This window comes from Cheilinus undulatus, linkage group 20 (genome assembly GCF_018320785.1).
Source record: "Cheilinus undulatus linkage group 20, ASM1832078v1, whole genome shotgun sequence".
NCBI lineage: Eukaryota > Metazoa > Chordata > Actinopteri > Labriformes > Labridae > Cheilinus > Cheilinus undulatus.
Window position 1 is genome coordinate 21,987,446 of NC_054884.1, and position 17,065 is coordinate 22,004,510.

A 17,065-nucleotide genomic window follows, 5' to 3' on the forward strand; every position below is an offset into this window, starting at 1 on the left:
CTTTCTTTGTACAAAAAACATAAGGGGCACAAATTTTAATCAAAGTCATGTCTTAAATGCAGGGCTCTGTTAAGGTCACCTTGGACAAAAGTATTCTACACATGTTAATTATTGAAATCAGGTGTTTGAGACAGACCTGTTGCCACAGGTATATAACATCAAGTTTGTAAAATTTTATCCATGCCGGATATTCCAGTCAACTGTTAGTGATAATATTAGAAAGTGGAAGCAAAGTACACTGATACTGGACGGTAGAGCGGTGGAAACGTGTTCTGTGGAGCGGCAAATCATGTTCTCACTTTTGCAGTCATAGAGATAATGGTATGGGGCTGTTTTTCAGAGTTTGTGCTAAGACCCTTATCTCCAGTGAAAGACAATGTTAATACTTCAGCATACCAATACATTTTGGACAATGCAATGCTTCCAACTTTGTGGCAAGGGTTTGGGGAAACCCCTTTTCTTTTCCAACACCACAGTGCAAAAAGCAAGGACTATAAAGACATGGTTTGATGAGACGGTGTGGAAGAGCTTGGCTGACCCGTATAGAGCCCTGACCTCAACCCCATCGAGCACTGTTGGGATGAACTGGAATGGAGATTGCAAGCTAGGCCCTCTCCTCCCAACATCAGTGCTTGACCCCATAAATGCACTGAAGAATAAGTGGGCACAAATCCTCACAGAAACACTCAAAAATCTGAACAGTGGAAGCTGTTAGCCGCTAAAAGCAGCCAACTCTACATTAAAGTCTTATGTATTTGAATACAGTGTTATTACAGTCCCTGTTGGTGTAATGGGCAGATGGTCAAATACTTTTATATAGTGTAAGGGAGAAAGGGCTACAGAGATAGTCATATATGAGTGAACACAGAGGGAGAGTGGGGAATGGGGGCTCTAGTTTGCCACAAAATGCAGAAACGTGGTGGTTTTTCAGACTGATTTCTTAGTTTGGAGATGATGCCTCTGCCATTCAAACCATTTCTATTGATGTATTTGTGCACAAACATGAATCGGTCTTCTGGGACTCTAAACCATTATTCTGTAGTATCTTTTAAAAGGCTAAAGTGCCTCAGAGTGCAGTCAGATCTGTCAGTAGTTTATCTCTGAGACAGCAGAGACTCGTCTCTGAATCTTTATCTCTGAGGAGCTGGCTTTTCACTCAGACACAGCTTGATCTCTTCTTTCATGTTGAACAACTTCTACTTATCCCATCTGCCTGAGCCATGTGTGTTCAGTCTTAGGGGCCAGAGGGAGGGCGATGTTTGTGATCAAATCTGAGGGTACGTATTGAAAATGCTTTATCTGTTGAATCCTGCAGTATAGATAACCCAGCCAGTGAAGTATTCGGTATACATTTAAGTTTATTTTTTCTCTCATTTACACCTTCATCCTTTGACTTAATTATTTTACATTTCCACCATGTTATGAGGACTTCATTTCTAGTATCGAGTATGAATTATAGAAGTTTCCCTGGAAATGTGTGTTTTGATCCCCTCTCCAGGCATTTCATTACATCTTCCCTCTCTTCCTATTATAAATCATGCATGTCATTATCACTCACCTGAAGTCACCGATTTAATAATGACACTAGGACTGTCTATGCCCAAAGTTGGCCTTTTAAAACTAGCTCATTCTACTTATTATATATCCCAATCTATTTTTCCCTTAGGTATGAATGATGCAGGCTTATACTTGCAGTAATTCATCAACTTAGGAGCTTGTTGAAATATCTTTCAAATTCTGTAAGTAGGTTGGGCCTGTTGGTGTCTGATTTTGTAATTATGTAAAAAATACTACTTACTCAAATTCTGATAAAGTTGGGACATCTTGTAAAAATGTGATTAAAACAGAATAAAGAGTTTTGCAATCCTTTGCAACCAATAATCAGTTAAATATAGCACAATGACAGTATTATTAACATTCAAAATTATAATTTTTTTCTTTACATATTCTAAGTTCAATTAGTATCATGAACAGTATCATGATTGAAAATAAGAACAATCCTGGAAGCTTCAGTCATACACAATCAACAATGACTGGGTGGGAAAATAGTCTAACAGTTGAACAGTGATCTTTAATATGTAACTGCAAGGAACTTAATGAGTCTGTCCATGTCAATGTCAGTCCACGATGCCATAAAAAGACTCAAGAGAATCTGGATTTAAGGGAGAAGGCTGGAAACCAAAACTGAATGCCCCTGAACTATAATCTGTCCGGCAGCACAGCATATAAAACCAACATAATTTTGCACTTTATTTGTGAACTGTGCACTTAATTGTTCTGGAAATGGCCACAGTCTTTCAAAATAACCCAAGGCAAACTAGGATTTGTACAGAAATGAAGACCCTTTATTTTACATGGAAAAACATGTTGAAAAAACAAGGTTACAATAAATGACTTAGTTTGCTGCATTTATGTATTATTGAACATATATTTATTTGAAAAAAAGCATTTCTAAGATTACATTTCCACAGTGCAGCCTTGTATAGTATGCATAAAATTACAGTAAAGTGTATTTATAATACAACACAGCTTAAGCATCACAGTTAAAGAACAGCCTTAAAGGCTACATATTGGATTTATGGCTCCATTAAAAGTTTAAACAAAAAGCTTTGAAAGGCTGATGCCATGTCATGGGAAAAGCACTCATGTGAATATTAACAGAGGCAGATTAAATTATTTGATGCTGAGTTTGGAGACGAGCTTTATCCCTGCCCTCTGTGGACTCCGGTCTCTTACATGATTTAGAAAATGGTGATTGGTTTGTTGAACTTAAAGTGAGCAGTCCTTGTAGATAATTTATGTTTCAGCGTTTTCTTTATTCGGGACAGGCACCTCTCACCATACCTCATTTAAAAAAGGATTAAAAGTATATTTCCAGCCACAATGAGAGTTGTATTTCATTCTGACAGCATGAGTCACTGTTTCTGCCAGGAATCAGGGAGAAGAACAGCCAGAGGTAAAGCACCACACAATCTGCATATTAATCCACCAGACCGCCCCTGGCCTGCAGATAGTGTGGCGTACCAGTGCTGTTTTTTATTTTTAAATCTTTTGATATTCTCCTGCAGTACATTACACTTAAATAATAAATCAAAGTTTAAATTTGAGAGATTGAACCAGCTGCTTGTTCTGAACAAAGACACTGGAAGAAAATGAACCAGTCTTTTTATGTTCTCAGGAGGGCGTCAGCAGAGGGCAAGTCTTACCAAGCAGACAGGGAATGAATCAGCATTGCTGGCATTCATCCTCATCACAAAAACATGTCTCTGTCAGGATCCAAAATGTAGATCCACAAACATTGTTTTTATGTTCACAAACCACCTTTATACTCTGCTGATTAATATCAACAAAGTTAGATGTTGAAGTTAATGTAAAAAACTTTCTTGCAAAAGTCACATTTGTGCTTCTGCATTCCAACACATGTCCACAGTCACCTTGCTTAGGCTATTTAAGCCACTTAAAACAACATTTTTAGATGCTTCTGCAGTTTTTATGTGTCTAAAGTGCACATTTTAATGTAAAAACAGTTATTGCACTGAGTTATGTAGAGATATAGTATTATTGTTTATATTGCGCCTTTTTTGCAGTACATGCCTTATGTTGTGAATAGAAACTTTCTTACTGTGATTATTGTGTTTTTGGATCACACAGAAAGTATGGGGAAGCATGCCTTGAAACGTGTCTTTTTTGTGCTACATGGCACATCTTCTGAGTAAAATAATCAGCCTTCTACAGAAAAAAACAATGAACTTAATACACATCATTTACATGTTGTAATTACACTGAAAGGCAACAAAGTTAATGGTTATTTAAATACAGTTGATCTTCATAGATAGTATGTATGACAAATTTAAATGTACTTCATTTATGTGTAAACATTCACTTTAAACTCTTCGAGACTTCAATAGAGAGTAAACTAGCACAAGGAGAGGTTATAAAGAACAGGCCACAGGCCAGTGAAAACAGTCAGTTGGCTGAAGATGTCAAAACCCGGAACAAATACAGCTTCCACATATCCTTTAAGAGTCATTTGATCACACCCAGGCAAAGAGAGGAGAGGATTGTTTTGTCTCTAGAGATTAGTCAGTCGGTGCAGGGAATGTTTGGTGAGTGCAGAGGCAGACATCCAGGAAGACGAAGGATGGTCACCTTAACCTGAAAGAATGGATTTATCTCTCAGACGGACTTATAGCACATTCATTGAGGTTTTTTGTGTGTGTTTATAAAGTACGTACCTCACTCTTGAGGGCTTTGCTGAGAAACATGTTAAACTCGTCCAAGCTGCAGGTATGCAGGTCATTGATGGCAAGGATTTGGTCTCCTTTGTGAAACAAACACACTGACTGGGGCTGGCCGGTCCAACCTGACACACTGAAACACAAAGAGAAAGTTTTTGTTTGGTACAGGTTCATTTAGGAGTTCTCATTTGCATCATATTTTACAAAACCTTGACTGAATCATTGATTATAGATTCAGAACTAGACATGCCATCTGGTAGGTTAAATGGCTCTGCAAGGTAAATAAATGTCAGAACGTTAAAGACTTCTTGAGATAAAGTGTTCTCAACCAAGGGATGAACATAAGGCTCAATGACCTTGACATTTAGTGACCTTTGACCTATAGTCTCCAAAATCAGATAATTCTACTCTTGAGTCAGAGTGAATACTAATGCTAAGTAAAAGACAACCCTCAAATTGATCTTGACATATCACATTTACAAGCGAAGTATGACATGAGGGCCAATGGCCTTGACCTTTGACCTTCAATCTCCATAATCTAACCATTCCATCACTGAGTCAGAGTTGACATTCATACAGTTCGATAAAAATCCCTCCAACTCTTTTAGATAAACAATACACAAGTCAGGAGTAGTTGGACCAGGAGAGTGACTCCACAAACTTTCTACAATGTGAAAGCGTGAAAATGTTATCTGTTCTGTTGGTGAAAGACAAGTTATGAAATATTGCTGTTGCTCTTTGAGATGCAGTATGATACGCTATAGCACTGACACTGTTTTTAAAATTCCATACCAGGATTCATCTGATAACTTTTTAAAAGATGTTAACTCACAAATGTTTTACCTTCATTAGAAGATAAAAATTATTTTGCACCATGTCTACACTGTACTAGATGCAATCATGTTGTTTATATGTCTATTGCTAACACAGGAGGGAACATATGCTTTGCTTTGTCAGTCATTCCGATGTCATGTCATGTTTATTCTGAGTGGCCTACATTTGCTGATGTTATGCTAAGAGATGTAGGCCAAGAAGAGCATGCAACTTGTGTAGCTAATATGGAAATATAAATGTCAATGCAGATAGAAATTCATGTTTAGGCACTTTGAGGCTGAAAGAATTATTAGCATTATTTTGGAATATTATTGACTTACAAGGTATAGATTCTATTACTTGGCAGATAGAGCCTAATACGTTGGCAAAACTGCATCAACCTTAGAAACTGTATAAAGTCAGTGACATTTTGGACTGTTTTGAGTTGTTATTGACAAATATATATTTAAACTTGTAAATTTTGTACCAAGTAAAACAGGCGTTCTTCAAGGTGCATGCATTTCTTTGCATTACACTGGATTGCATCCTGTGCAGACTCTGATGGCAGAATGAAGCTGCTGCTGTGATAATACTGTAAGTCTCCAGTTTACATACAGTGTAAGGCAGTGGTTTTCAATCTGTCTTTGCCCAAGGCACACCTAAGATCAAGCCAAAATTTCAAGGCACACCACAACCATATCTTAACAAAGCAGCCTCTCTCATGTTACAGTGAATCGAGCATATAGTGTTAGTCCAGGCAGGTCATGGAATCAAGCACTGCCATATAAATGAGATCAGCTGATCTAACCAAAGTTCTCATCAGCTGATGGCAGGCTGATGAACTCTAGGCATGATACTCATGCTTTCATGTCCCAAGTCTACGCTTTGCTACTCCTTCATACCATATGGTTAGACTGTGCTGGCCACTCCATTAGAGTGAGAAATCTGGCTGACTGCTTATTCTTAAAATATTTTGTAGACATTTTGAGATGTGTTTTGAGTCATCATCCTGTTGTAGGATGAAATTGGCCACAAGCAAGTGCTGTCTTCCAGTGTCCAGTCTTTTTACTTCCTTATTAGTAAAATGGTTTTTAGCTGAGCAACATGATTAACTTGGATTAGCAGCCATACTATGAGATTGATGCAGAGCACTGACAGCTGATGATAACTATTTGTGAACTGCATGAAAATGTTCTTCTTTGGAAAACAAAGATTTACCTGTGATCCCAAATTTTTGAGTATTTCATTACCTTTGATGATTATATGTGTTTTATGAAGAACCACGACTGTGACTGTAGCTGCAGTAAAATTTAAGTTTCATGTTAAGGACCAACAAAGTGTTTAATTATCTACCTAAAAGATTAAATTGTGCATTGGTGAAGGCTCCCCACATGTGTGAATCTAAGCAGTCCAACATCTTAGGCTTTTCAGTCTACCAATCACATCACAGTTAGGTTGGTGATACTTTTTGTCATATCTTCAAACTTACCATGGTTTCCCGTCCACTTCTGTTAGCGTCAGGTGTTTTTTCAAATCTGCCTGCTTGATCTCAAATTCTCTCTCCTCTGGAGTGAGGGTGTCAAGGCTGAAAGAAGAAATAAAAACCATAGATTTAAAAATGGTATTTGAAATAAGCAAAAGATACTTGTGCCTTAATGAAAGATATATATATATATATAAAATACACATATTACCCATCAATCACAGTAATAATTGTGTTCTATTTTGCCTCTTATTGTTGTTTTTTTGAGATGCTTTGGCATATTTGAGTTTACATATATCAGATGGTATCCCTTATTATACAATGTGAAGGTATCTTGAAAAAGATGAATATTTGTCTGATTGTTGACATGTTCCAACTAGGGGCCCACTTTCCATTCAGAGCACCTGCACCGCCTGTAGCTACTCCTCTGATCATGCATATTATTGTTCAAATATCATACCACCTGCAGAAACCTCCATAACCTCTCAACAGTCATGCAACATGTCAGCACTCCTCTCTGGTTTTATATTTTACTGAGTCACTCCTGATGAGTTGATGGTGTTTTTTTTGGTTATCTAACCTCTCTTTAGCATCACAAAGCTGTTTCTGAAACAAATGGTGCAAAAATGGTGAGTTCAAATGTTGCCGTGCACTGTAGAAATCAAGCACCACTGACATCATTCATAGTGTCTTTACTGAGGCAGAATTTTTTGTCCTACTTTGTTTTCTCTTGGGACTAGGAGGTTGACTCCCACCTTTCAGCAGAGCTTTGTTTTTCCAGTCTGTGTGAATTTTGTGTGTCCATCATCTCGACTGGAGACATGGCTCCGGTATCACTGGAGCTGCTGCTGAAGTCTGAAGTCAGACGACCCTCTCTGAAAGGAGAAGTTTACATAGTGAGTGTTTTCAAAAGACTTAAACAGAATGAGATCGTTTTAAAGACAATGCCTTGTAGCAGAAGGAGGATGAAGTAGAGGAAGAACACCATCTGAATCTGTTTGCAAGAGGGTGACTCACATTCAGAGCTGCCAGAGGCCCTAAACACATCACATGTGTCTTTGTGGAGGGAATAACATGCAAGACGGTGTTTATGTGATAAAGAGTAAAAAAGCATTGCAATTAAAAAAAGAAGACTTTTCTTAGTTTAAAAAAAAAGGAAGCAGCATCTTTTCTTTCCAAAATGTTTTTTAAAAGCAGCATGACTGAAGCTGATAATTCTACAATCACAGCAGAGGTCAGACTCTTTTGCAGCAGTGAACTACTCAGAAAAACATTAGAAATCATGTACATAGTTAATAGATTTCCCTTCTGTTTTCAAATACAAATATGGGAAAACAAACTGCAGAAAAAAATATATTTGAAGGCAGATGATGGAATATGTGGATGTCATTAATCACTGCCTGCTGTAGCTGATGAGATTAGGTTAATGGAGTTGTATTAAAGAAAGTCAGAACTGACTAAACTTCTCCAACTTGAAAGAAGAACAACTTCGTCTGGCTACTAGCATTGTCCTGCTACCTCAATGAGAGGGGCCTGGCTGCAGAGCGTGCATGCCATAGTACATCTCAGAATGGAAGGGACGTGATTTGCCGGTCCAAAGCATTTCAAGTTTGAGATGTTCTTTTAAATTCAACTTTATAAACAAAGTCCGGCACTTACATTCATTCAAACATTACAGACTGAGAAACATTTAGCTAGAGCTAAGATAATTGCTACATAATGTGGCTATATTAGCCAGTGTAGCTAAACTGACTTTGGTAATGCAAGCATTAGCGTACATATCTGTTTAGCTTAAATAGATGCTTTGTGAGCTTAGCTCTAGCTACACTAGCTATTTATCTTCATTATCTCTAAGTTAACTTTAGAAACATGAGATTTAACAAATGTAGCTAAACCTAACCTAGCTTTGAAGATAACATCGATACATAGCTGCTTTGTGAGCTTAGCTTTAGCTCCATTAGCTATTTAGCTTAATTATCTGTAACAAACTTAACTTTAGAAACATGAGAATTGGCAAATGTAGCTAAAGCTAACTTAGCTTTGAAGAAAACATAGATACATGGCTTACACAGATGCTTTGTGAGCTTACATTTAGTCACAATAGCTATGTATCTTGATTATCTATTACTAAGTTAAGTTTCGAAACATGAAATTTAGCAAACGTAGCTAAAGCTAACTTAGCTTTAAAGAGAACATAGAAACATAGCTTTTGAAGCTCCTTTATGAGCTTAACTTTAGCTACATTAGCTATGTAGCTTCATTATCTATAACTAGGTTAACTTTGGAAACATGAGCTTAAGTAAACATAGCCAAAGGTACCCTAACTTCAAAGATAACATGGATACGTAGCTTACCTAACTCCTCTGTGAGCTTAGCTTTAGCTACCTTAGATATGCAGCTTCATTATCTACAACTAAGTTAACTTAAGAAACATGAGCTTTAGTAATTGTGCTAAAACTAACTTCGCTTTGAAGATAACAGAGATACACAGCTTAGGTAGCTGCTTTGTGAGCTTACCTTTGGCCACGTTAGCTATGTTAGCCACACAGCTTGTTAGCTGATAGAATATTATCATAGAGGACAAGTTTTTTTTTTCTGTTAGGAGACTGTTTACTCAGCTTTATTAAACATTCTGTAATCAGGTTTTGCAGGTCAGGTTTATAAGTTTTAACTTTCAGTAACTTAACCCCTAACCTTAAACCTTACTACAAATCCAAACAGAAGTTTAACCAGATTTTATTTTAAAAGTTTTAGTGTGTTTTTCTATTCTGAGATATACACCGTCCCAGGTGAACAGTATGCAGTCAGACTGTCTTGACCTCTATAGATCCTGTAAAAGAGTAAAATTAGTGTACTTTATATATATTTTGTAATAAGAAACACATTACAGTTCTACATTCTTAGAGATATGAAAGATTAAATCACATGTAAGCTGCTGTTGTTATGCAGCTGACTGTATCTGATCTGGGTTGATGTCAAATGGTTGCATTGTTCCTCTCACATTTTTCCAATTGTCTGCATCACAGTTACTTTTTCCTCATTGTTCTCTTTACTAAAACTGCACTCGGGTTGAAATGTACAGTAGTTATGTTTCTTTGGACAACATATAAAAGACATCAGTGCTTATCAGATGAATTAAACATGCTGTAATATACAGAGGATTAGTGTGAGACATGTTTGGATAATGTGTGGAATTGTTCTGCATGCCCCTGCCTGAAAGGAAGATAAGGTGTTTTTAAAAGGAAAGAACATCTTTTCCTGTAAGAAAAAAGGTGAATCACAATAAATACTGATTAAAAAAACAACTTCCTCTTAGAAAATACAGGTACTTTCCAGATATAACCTAACTTGGACTGGCAGCTTTTGTTGACAAACTAGCTAACTCTGATTAATGTTATCAAACATCAGCATCATTTGCCTGACTAAAGCATTAGTAAGAACAGGGGTAAATAATGGGAAGACAACAGAACATTTTGGAAGAATTGCATCTTTTTCATACATTTTCTGACATTACATTAAAACACATTTGAATATAAGAACAGGAAATACTTAGCACATTATCAACCAGGCTATTGAAAGTCAGTTGAAGTGCTGATTCATCAGGAACAAAGCAAGTCAAAACATGCAGGTGTTTTTCTGTTTGTAAAGTTTTAAGTAGCTTAGTAAATAATAGCTGGCTAATGTTTTCTACCCCTTACACCTACTCCACCTCCTCCTGTCTGGTTAGGGTGCCCTGAATTTTAATGGTTTTGAGCAGTGATGGCCAACTGGTGACCCAAGGGCCACATGTAGCCCTCTTCCTCACCTAATGCGGCCCGCAAGTCAATTGGAGAAATATATGAAGAAACTGTAAACATGAAAAATAGAAACCCCTCTGTATTTATCTTTGATTACCCAAATATCACTGGCATCAGGCCAAAACCTCGTATCTCCAAAGTCCCAACTTTTCAGAGATTGAGAAACACACTGGATGGTCATAGTCAGCATCTTTAAGACACGTTTCATTGCTTCAAAATAGCTCAGAATCCAATGAAAGATGTAACGCATGACCAACAGCACTAATTTCTGAAAAAAAAAAAAAAAGATAATAAGGTAAAATAAAATAGAATTTAAAAAAAATTGAGATACAAGGTTTTGGCCCAACACCAGCAATATGTTACATTCTTAACAACAATTAGAGTTATAATCCGTTGTAATTATTGCTGTAAAAATCTTTAATATGCATCATTTGTATTAAAAGGGTGGTGGAAATGAAAGTAAAATATACTAAAGTAGCTAATAAGCATTATGTTCAATGCATTCAAAGGCAGTTTAAATTTGCTTAAGTTCTGTGTATTGATAATTTAATTATTTGCATTTGAGTTTAAAGATATAAATGGTATTATAGCGATGAAAGCTGTTTATTTTTCCTTACATTGAATTATAAAAAATATATAGTAATTAATCTGAGAGTGTCCCATGATTAAAAAAAAAAAAATCCTCTGGCAGAGAGAATGAAATAAAGGTGGCCCTCTCGTGGAGGGTCAGGTTGAAGTGGAAAGGGTGCATGACCCTTTACTCTAAATTAATTGTTATGGAAAATCTCCCAGAATGCCTCACGAACCACCAGGAAGATGGCTGCTCAATTGTAAAAAGAAGTGAAAATGTAGATACTTCCTTCCTAAATAAGAAAAAAAAATACTACAAACATCTTATATACACCTTATATACCCTACAACTCTGTTTCAGTGGCACTTTAAAATGAGGGAAATTTTGCCTAAATAAAAAAAACAAAGATACGTGGCTTTTCGTTTAAATGTTTCTATCATCGAGTCAAAAGTTGCCAAACAGGCTCTGAGGTGCTGCCTCTCTCTCTTCTTCCTGGCAGGCCCTGGAATTTCAACAGTTCAGTTCTGTAATAATAACAAGCTCGCTGTTGTCAATGTTGGCGTTTGAGCTAACAAGGCTATGGTTGCCTCTGATGAGCGAACTATTTTGGTATCTAGGGCATTGACAAAACATGTTACACAAAGTGCAAAGGGGCACTGAGACTGAAGACAAAGTGAAGAAAAAATAAACAAGCATGCTATTAATCACAGATGTACCTGTCCTCAGGGGCCGACACCTCGTCGAAAGCAGGGAGCGGTGAAATCTGGGTCTTCAGCTTGTCAAAGACCTGGGTGACAGTCCTCATCAGGGTTCCTCTGGTGACCTCCTCGACTTCATGGTCGCTGCAAAATAAACAGCACAATTATTCCAGCTTAAGTAGTTACTGGTTATTATTAGGGGAAATATTTTCCACGTAGCGCTAGAGGTCAAACTTACGCTGCATGAGCAAGTCTCACTTCCACCATCGTTTCGTATCTAAGAGACAAATAAAAAGGGAAAAAATGTTCATACAAAACTTCAGATCAGTAAGAATACATACACAAAAAAGTAATATAAGGACTCACAGGGATTCTGTTTTGCCATCAGTCACTCCATTTTCCCCAGCCTTATTTTAAATTTATGAAAGAGACCAAAGAAAAGCACAACTTTTATGTTTTTGCAACATAATTCTAATGTTAACATGTATCCTTATTATATTTTGGACATTTTATGGACAAAACATTGAATGTAGAAACATGAACATGATTACTAATCATGACTGAAAGTTATTTTCACTCCTACCTGTTTTGAAGGGGATGTTGGGTAGTCGTAGATTGGATGTACTGGTGCCGATGCTCTTTTTTGGCTGTACTCTTCATCCTGTATATGATCAGAAGACGATATAACACTTTACCTACAATCCTTATGACTGTTCTCCTTCCTTTAAAGATGTTTATTCTTATTTAAAACAGAGGAAGTTGTACCTTTGTCTTGTTTGTCTCACCATCCACAAAAGTTAAGGGATCAGACATTGATCGTACTTTAAACACAGGCTGAAAGAAGGGAAAAAAGAGCAAATATTATCTATAATTATTTTAGGACTTCACAGAAATGATCTCAGTCAAGCCAAGTCAATGAGTCTCTGTAACTAAAACCATTCTCCATAATCTGACTAAGCATCATTTTGACAATATCTGTGCGTTAAGTAGGGTTAGCCAAATTCACACAGGGACTTAGCAGCTTAATAGGGACCAACCTTATCAGGTACAGCACTGGCGCTCTTTCTCCGCATAATGGGATTGGAAATAGTCTGGTAAAACAGAAAGAAATATTTATTTTCAAAGTCACACCAACGTGAATTAATAAATATGTTGCTCAGGTTTTTTGCCCCATTCACACTTGCACAAAATGTGTGAAAAAGGCTTTTACATTTTGAAGAATAAGACATGGCATGGCATTAAAGTGGCCGTGTGTAAAATTTTGATTATTAGTGACATCTAGACTCTCAGATTCTAGATTGCAATGTTCACTTTTTGTGTATCTGTTATTTGGTCCCCACTGTTATACTGAACTTAATAAAAAATAGCGTGGTTAATGTGCAGGTCACAACTTGTCCACAAGAGCGTTTTGGAGTTGTTGGATTGTGTATTTGATGAGTTTGGTAAGGGAAAGCCGGAATACCGTCTGCTTACACTGAGTTGGCACAGCAGGTCCAAACTCGGCAGCAGCCGATCTAAAAACAGTTTGCACCGACAACTGAAGGTAACAAACCTATTACTAAGACTATAGGAATTATGGCAATGGACGAATTTGCCAAAATGTTGAAGTATCCCTTTAAGTATTTCACCTGTAATATTGATGGTGGTTGGAAGTTAAATTAAAAAAATATGAATAAATACAAAAACACAAAGAAAAACAAAGAAAGAAAGAAAGAAAGAAAAAAAAAGGTAAACATTTTAAAGAAAAAGTCTTGAATATTGACAGGACCAATGTAGTTTTGATCAAAAAGAGACTTTAAATATTTACCTCAACACTGTGCTGTCCATTTGACAAGTCCTTCAACATTGACAACAAAAAGATAGTGACACAGCTTTCAAATAAACTCCAGTATTGCAACCAATGCTCATATTTTGGTGTTGATAAGCCAACAAAATGAAATTATTATAATTAACACTCACCTCTGCACTGACAAATTTATATGGTCGGTTTTTCAAGGCGTCAAACAGGTCACAGAACCAGCCGTCCACTTCCTCACTAGAAACAAAGAGATACATGAAACAGCAAATAACTTTTGGACTCTTCAATAATGGCTATAAAGCTAAATTTAAAATTCAATAAAGAAAAAAAAAACACAAGAATAAGTGGGAACAAATGACATGTTGCAACAATTTGGAGTGAGCAGATTAGAAGGGAGAGCCATTGCCAGCTTGATATCTTTTACCAGATAGTAGTGAAGAAAAAAATGAAAAATGTTATTTTATTTTGATGGTTAAAAAGTCCAAAAATAGGAGATGGCAAGGGGAAGTGTTTAAAGAGGGACGGTGAATGTGACTAAAGAGGAAGATTAAACAACCAGTGTGCCACCTAAATGAAGGTTTGATCAACCAGACTGATAAAAAGATGAAATCCATGTGTGTGGTTCTGTTTTCTTAGATAATAAATGGAAAATAAAATCTTACAGTAAAATGTAAGTTAAGTTGATCAACTATCATATAGACTTAGTAACAAGGTTTCTCCATATCCTGGAACAGGTCAGTCCCACAATTATTGTGGCTGCAGACAGTTTATTTATGACCACCAATCTCACAGACAGTTCATCTGATAATGTATATATCACAAAAAGGAAAAACACAATAAAACTTTCAAAAAATAAAAAACTAACAAAGATTAAACTTCTGTTTAGGCTCAGGATAACAAAAGTTTAAAGGTTAAAGCTTACCTGCAAAACCTGATTACAAACTGTTTAATAAAGCCAAGTAAACAGTTTGCTTATAGAAAAAAGCTTATCCTCCATTAAACCTTTGAACACTATACATAAGCTTCATAGCTACAGAGCTACATAGCTGACATAGCTATCATAGCTCTGTCATCAGCCAGGGAACCTATGTATCTACATTGTGAAGAGCAGCATTAGCTACATTAGCTAGGCTAAGTTTGCTAAATCTCATGTTGCTGAAGCTAACTTAGCCATAGATAACCAAGCAGTATAGCTTATGTAGCTAATGTCACTGGTGCTAAGCTCACAAAGTGGCCATGTAAGTTACATAGACATGTTATCTATGTAGTTCAGTTATCTATAGCTAAGTTAGCTAAGTTAGCAACATGAGCTTCAGCAATGTGTATTTACAGCAAATGTAGCCAAAGCTTACATAGCTATGTAGATAAGATAAGATATCCCTCCCCTTGCGGGACTGATAAAGGAATATCTTATCTTGTCTTATCGTATCTGCATAGCCGTGTAAGCTTTAGCTATTTGTTATAAATACACATTTCTAAAGCTCAAATTTGCTGAAGCTCATGTGGCTAAAACTAACTTAGCTATAGATAACTGAACTACAAGGCTAACATAGCTATGTAGCTAGTGCTAAACTTACAAGGCGGCTTTGTAAGCTATGTAAATATATTATCTACGTAGCTATGTTAGATTTAGCAACATTTGCTGAAGCTCACATTGCTAAAGCTTGTTGCTAAGGCTAGCCTTACTAACTTGTAAATAACTTAGCTACATTGGCTTATGTAGTATCGTTAATTACGTAGCTAATGTAACTATGTTAGCTTTAGGCTAATTAAGCTAAAGTGAGACACCATTGACCTTTTCTCTATTTTATTTGTGAAATGTGTCTTAGTTTGTAATGTTTGCAATGTGGTAATTCCATGAGTGTAACTACAGGACTTTATTCATGAATAAAGTTGAACTTTTATTTAAAAATTCTAAAACTGTAAATACACAAATTATGGCACTTCCTTCGTGACGCATACAGTGTCTCAGATGAACGATCTGTGAGAATGACCATCACAGACACATTTTGCAGCCAGATCCTTCTCCAATTACTGACAGAGCAGTCCTCAAGCACAGCTCTACTGGTTTATTCAGCTGTTTTAGTGGGACAGAAGTAAAAAGACATTCTTGTGTACTTATCAGGTCTTTGGTATGTCAGGAGTTTTTATTGTACACTGCAGTAAAATGCAGGGAAGTTTGTAATAAAGCCATAAATTCCATCTTGTGCATGTTGGGAAAAAAATGACTGACCTGCTCTCTCCGATGAGAAAGTAGTCTCGGTCTGCTGCACGGATGAAGAGCACACAGGACGGGGAGCACTTCAAACTCTTCTGCACCCATCCCCATCTGGGGTGAGTTTGAGGGCTCACATTCAACAAGGAAATGCTGATGAAAGGTGATGAATATATCAGGGAATTTTGGTTTATCAAAACCTAGGCTGGTTTTACTGGATTGTTACGTGAATGAATGCATGAATGATTTTGAACCACTTAAAAACAGACCCACGAAAAAGATGTCAGATAACATACTGTGATAAATCGATCCCCCCAAGTGGTCTGTCCTTCTCCTGTGGACTCCTGAAGTACTTCAGCTGATGCTCATGTTCACTGACTTTGAAGAGGACAAAATACCGCCTTTTCCACTTTTGAGAAATTGAAAAGGGGGGAACACATTTTGGTTAAAGGAACAGCACGCATTAAAAGCTGCAGGTTTTTGAAAACATATTTTCTAGCTTTGTTACCTCTGCCTTTAACCGTTTTTGTGGGGGTGACTTGAACAGATATCCGGATCTTACTTCTGTTGCACCACCAACCGGTTTGTAGAACACCGCACTTCCACCTGAGAGCAAAATAATAGCTGATTGTTATGCAATCATTTGATTGCATCAGGTGTTTATTCACAATGGTAGCCAAGCTTTATTCTGGAAAATTATGTGCAAAATTGAAGAGTACTGAAAAAAAGGTCACAAATAATGCTAAAGAAAAGGACAAGACACTTAAAGAGCCCCATTTTCATTTGTTCTGGGGACTTCTTATGCAGTATTCTAGTAAAAGAGTTGTTGATGTGCTGGGCTCAGGCCAGATTCAAAGCCAGGCAACAGGCTCTGTACATATTTTTATGCATAAATCATTGGTACGTAATGAACATTTTGTCCCATAAACAGCCCAAAAATACAATTTAAACACCAAGTAAGTACATTTTCAAAGGAGTAATACATTACCGATGCCCTTCTGGCTCTTATACATTGTGACACTGCACCTTAACAAAAATAACACAGGAGGAATCCATCAGTGTCCGTCTCTTCAAATGAGATAAAAATATCCTGAAGGAAATAGTTAACCTTTTAAACAAACGTTAGGTTAAAAATAGAGCTGCTCCCTTGTGAAAGCAGAGCCTGAAATTGACTATTCACAAACAAAAGCTGTCTGAATGTGTAGACAAGTGAAATCAAAGGGGAAAAACAGGACTAACTGCCCTCTATATACAAAACAAAGAAAATTAAGTGCTAACAAGTGCATGTATATAAAATTTAGCATCATATTACAAAGAAATAAAATGTGAAAAACATAAATCTAACACATCACTCACTGGTTCTTTAAGGGGTAAATATGACTTAATGATAAATATTCTCACCTGTGGAGCCTCCGTAGACAGACTGTGCTCACCTCGCTCTCTGAGACAATG

The 17,065-nt window shown here is 36.8% G+C and overlaps 1 protein-coding gene across 1 annotated transcript; it reads right to left on the reverse strand.

Moving 5' to 3' along the window:
- Window positions 1-4,015: 4,015 nt before the first annotated feature.
- On the reverse strand, window positions 4,016-16,630 carry LOC121528615 (pleckstrin homology domain-containing family S member 1-like). Its single transcript, XM_041816130.1, has 16 exons — window positions 16,602-16,630; window positions 16,122-16,219; window positions 15,910-16,022; window positions 15,632-15,766; window positions 13,560-13,635; window positions 13,408-13,437; window positions 12,638-12,691; window positions 12,366-12,434; window positions 12,184-12,261; window positions 11,967-12,007; window positions 11,839-11,877; window positions 11,619-11,744; window positions 7,290-7,409; window positions 6,541-6,636; window positions 4,236-4,371; window positions 4,016-4,155 (listed from the first exon to the last, which is right to left on the reverse strand). Exons 1-16 carry the CDS (start codon window positions 16,624-16,626, stop codon window positions 4,084-4,086), a joined length of 1,308 nt encoding a protein of 435 aa, XP_041672064.1. The 5' UTR covers window positions 16,627-16,630; the 3' UTR covers window positions 4,016-4,083.
- Window positions 16,631-17,065: the final 435 nt, after the last annotated feature.

Bases quoted from the DNA above. Each gene is read 5' to 3' on its own strand.
- LOC121528615 (XM_041816130.1), bottom strand. From the start codon at position 16,626: ATGTATAAGAGCCAGAAGGGCATCG. The intron at 15,767-15,909 runs GTATGTTATCTG...ACCTTTCATCAG, and splicing joins GGGGGGATCGATTTATCACA to CATTTCCTTGTTGAATGTGA. The intron at 12,692-13,407 runs GTAAATATTTAA...CTGTTTTACCAG, and splicing joins ATGGACAGCACAGTGTTGAG to ACTATTTCCAATCCCATTAT.